Raw genomic sequence first — 2,760 nt, 5'->3', positions numbered from 1 at the left:
CCAGCAATTTACTTTCAGTCATTTATATTTCTGTTATTTAATTTCCAGTACTTTAAATTCCAGTATTTCCATTTCCTGTAATTTACTTTATGTAATTTACTTTCTGCAATTTATTTTTCCGTCTTAGTTATTTATTTTTCAGTCCTTACATCCTTCGAGAGAAGAAACCGAGCGATGATGGGCTAACGCCTTAGCTTGGGGTGTAACGGGAAATTAAGACCAAAGCCGATGTGAAAGTGCAAAGGTGTCTTATTAGCATTATATTCTACTATTTATTTCAGGTGCTTAATATTTCATTTGATGATTACATTGAAATTAATTGACAACTAATTTTGTGTATATAAAAATGTATTGACTTTCAAAACTTGAGGTAATAGGAGAAGGCTATAAATAGCTTTAGTGTCTGACAAATGCTATACTCCTACAGTGTAGGATGGTAACACCGTGTTGTGCTAGGATTCACGACGTCTAACATAAATGATATCGTATCGATAGCACGTTGACMGGTDTDTGCTCTTGGGAGGCCGTCTGACCCGATAGTTGATACTGTCATAGTTATATAAAATCATTTATTGATTTTAGATAATTATGATAGGAATGCTATGTCACCTTTTACTGAATCATTTGTTTAATGTCTTAATCAAATGTTGCACCATGTGCTTCTTCTTAAGACTGATATTTTTCTTAGTTGTTAATCAAACCTCCCAAGTTTAGATAAATCAAATCCCTCGTTTCGCCATCTGAAATTAATTTTTATAAACTGGACTTTTGAATTAACTTTACAAGCTATCTCTATGGGAACGATATCTGGTATTTTACCATTATTACTTGTTACGAGACGACAGTAGTTCGAGGTGTATACTTCTATTTTTGTGTTGAAATCTAAGGTTGAATAAACCGATGAGCAAGTTTTTGGCGCCGCTGCCGGGGATAGCACGTTAAAGTTTTTTTTAAAGTAAAGTTCGTAAAAGCTAATTTTTCTACCATCTGTTACTATTATGGAGAACATCATACATATTGCAGATTCTCGGGATAGAGGAATCATGGACTATGCTATTCCTGTTTTTAGTCAATTAAATTCAGGAACACTAAGGCCACAAATTAAGGCAACTCACTTTGAGCTCACACCTGTCATGTTTCAGATGTTGCAGACTAATGGCCAGTTCAGTGGTTTGCCATCTGAAGACCCTCATTTACACTTAAAATCTTTAATAGAAATAACTTATTGTTTTCTTATCCCTGGAGTGTCTGATGATGCCTTAAGGTTGAAGTTATTTCCATTTTCTCTTAGGGATAGAGCAAAGTTATGGTTTAACTCTTTACAACCAAATTCCATAATCTCTTGGGATGACCTTGTAAAGAAATTTTTTAGAAAATATTTTCCTCCCAACAGGAACGCTGAATCCAGAAATGAAATATGTTTGTTTAGACAAATGGATAATGAAGCAATACCTGATGCTTGGGAAAGGTACAAAGAGTTGTTGAGAAAATGCCCTTACCATGGCATTCCTTACTGTATCCAGCTAGAGACGTTTTACAATGGTTTAACAACTGTTGCTAAACAAATGCTTGATGCCACTGCAGGAGGAGCTTTCACAACTTGTACTTATAATGATGGGTATGACATGCTTGAGAAAATTTCAAATAATAATGGATATTGGGCTRATCCACATGCATTAATACAWAATAATACAKTTGGGATACATGAAACAGACGCATATAATGTATTAACAACACAACTCACATCTATAACTGACATGATTAAGAATATGAATGTTAGCCCAGATGTGCGAATTGTTGATGCAACATCATATCCTACTGTCAATTCTATAGCATGTATGTTATGTGGAGGAGGTCATCCATTTGATCAATATGCATCTAACCCAGAGTCAGTTAATTTTTTTGAAAATCAAAACAGGGGTTGTTCTGATTTACAAGCTTATAATGCAGGGTGGCAACAACAGCCAAATTTTTTCTGGAATGCTCGAACCTTGAATGAACCTGTTGGTTTTCAACAACATCAAAGTGATTCCTACAATCACCAACCCAACTTTTACYRGCAACMCCCTACCCAGCCGATTTTCAACCAGCAAACAAGTTTTCAACAACAAAGTCATCTACCCTCTTTCCAAGATACAGCACATCAGTTTGTTGATTCATCTACTTCCTTGGAAGCAATGATGAAAGGGTTCATAACCCAAACTCAGGCTTCAATCAGAAACCTTGAAAAACAGGTTGGACAAGTAGCTTTGGAAATGAGACAAAGACCGATAGGCTTTTTACCTAGTGATAYRRAKACACCTCAGAGAGAAGGAAAAGAGCAGGTCAAGGTTGTGACATTGAGGAGTAATAAGACTTTAATAGAAAATCCCCAAAAAGAACAAAAAGAACCAAGCAAAGCAGAGACTGAAAAGAAAAGTGTAGTACCAGATTCTGTTACGTCTGTACCACATTTTGTGATTACCATTCCTGTGAACCATTCAGAGAGTATTAGTGAGCCTCAACCCATAGTTAGGCCTATCGATGGTATAGCCATTCAAGAAAGGTCAGAATTTCCATTGTTATTTCCTGATAAGCCCAAGACAATCCAGACTCCCAAAGAAAGTGTTGTAGTGGATGTTTCATAATCTAGTGACAGTCCCATAATAAATGACCAGACCAGTCCTATAATCCTTGGTAGAACTGAATCAGAACCCATTGAGAAACCAATTTTGAAACCCATTCCAGCACCAACTCTTCAAAAGACTACTTCTCCTACTG

General features: G+C 36.0%; 1 protein-coding gene and 1 non-coding gene across 2 annotated transcripts; one reads left to right on the top strand and one right to left on the bottom strand.

Moving 5' to 3' along the window:
• Nucleotides 1-998: 998 nt before the first annotated feature.
• On the top strand, nt 999-2,627 carry LOC112502217. Its single transcript, XM_025106073.1, has one exon. The coding sequence runs from the start codon at nt 999-1,001 to the stop codon at nt 2,625-2,627; it is 1,629 nt and encodes a 542-aa protein (XP_024961841.1).
• LOC112502223 lies at nt 1,402-1,507 on the bottom strand. The gene has a single exon (XR_003067651.1). It is a non-coding gene; the product is annotated as a small nucleolar RNA R71 (small nucleolar RNA).
• Nucleotides 2,628-2,760: the final 133 nt, after the last annotated feature.

Source organism: Cynara cardunculus, unplaced genomic scaffold (genome assembly GCF_001531365.2).
Source record: "Cynara cardunculus var. scolymus isolate 2C unplaced genomic scaffold, CcrdV1 Un_Scaffold_1085, whole genome shotgun sequence".
Taxonomy (NCBI): Eukaryota; Viridiplantae; Streptophyta; class Magnoliopsida; order Asterales; family Asteraceae; genus Cynara; species Cynara cardunculus.
This window is presented reverse-complemented; position numbering and strand designations above follow the sequence as displayed.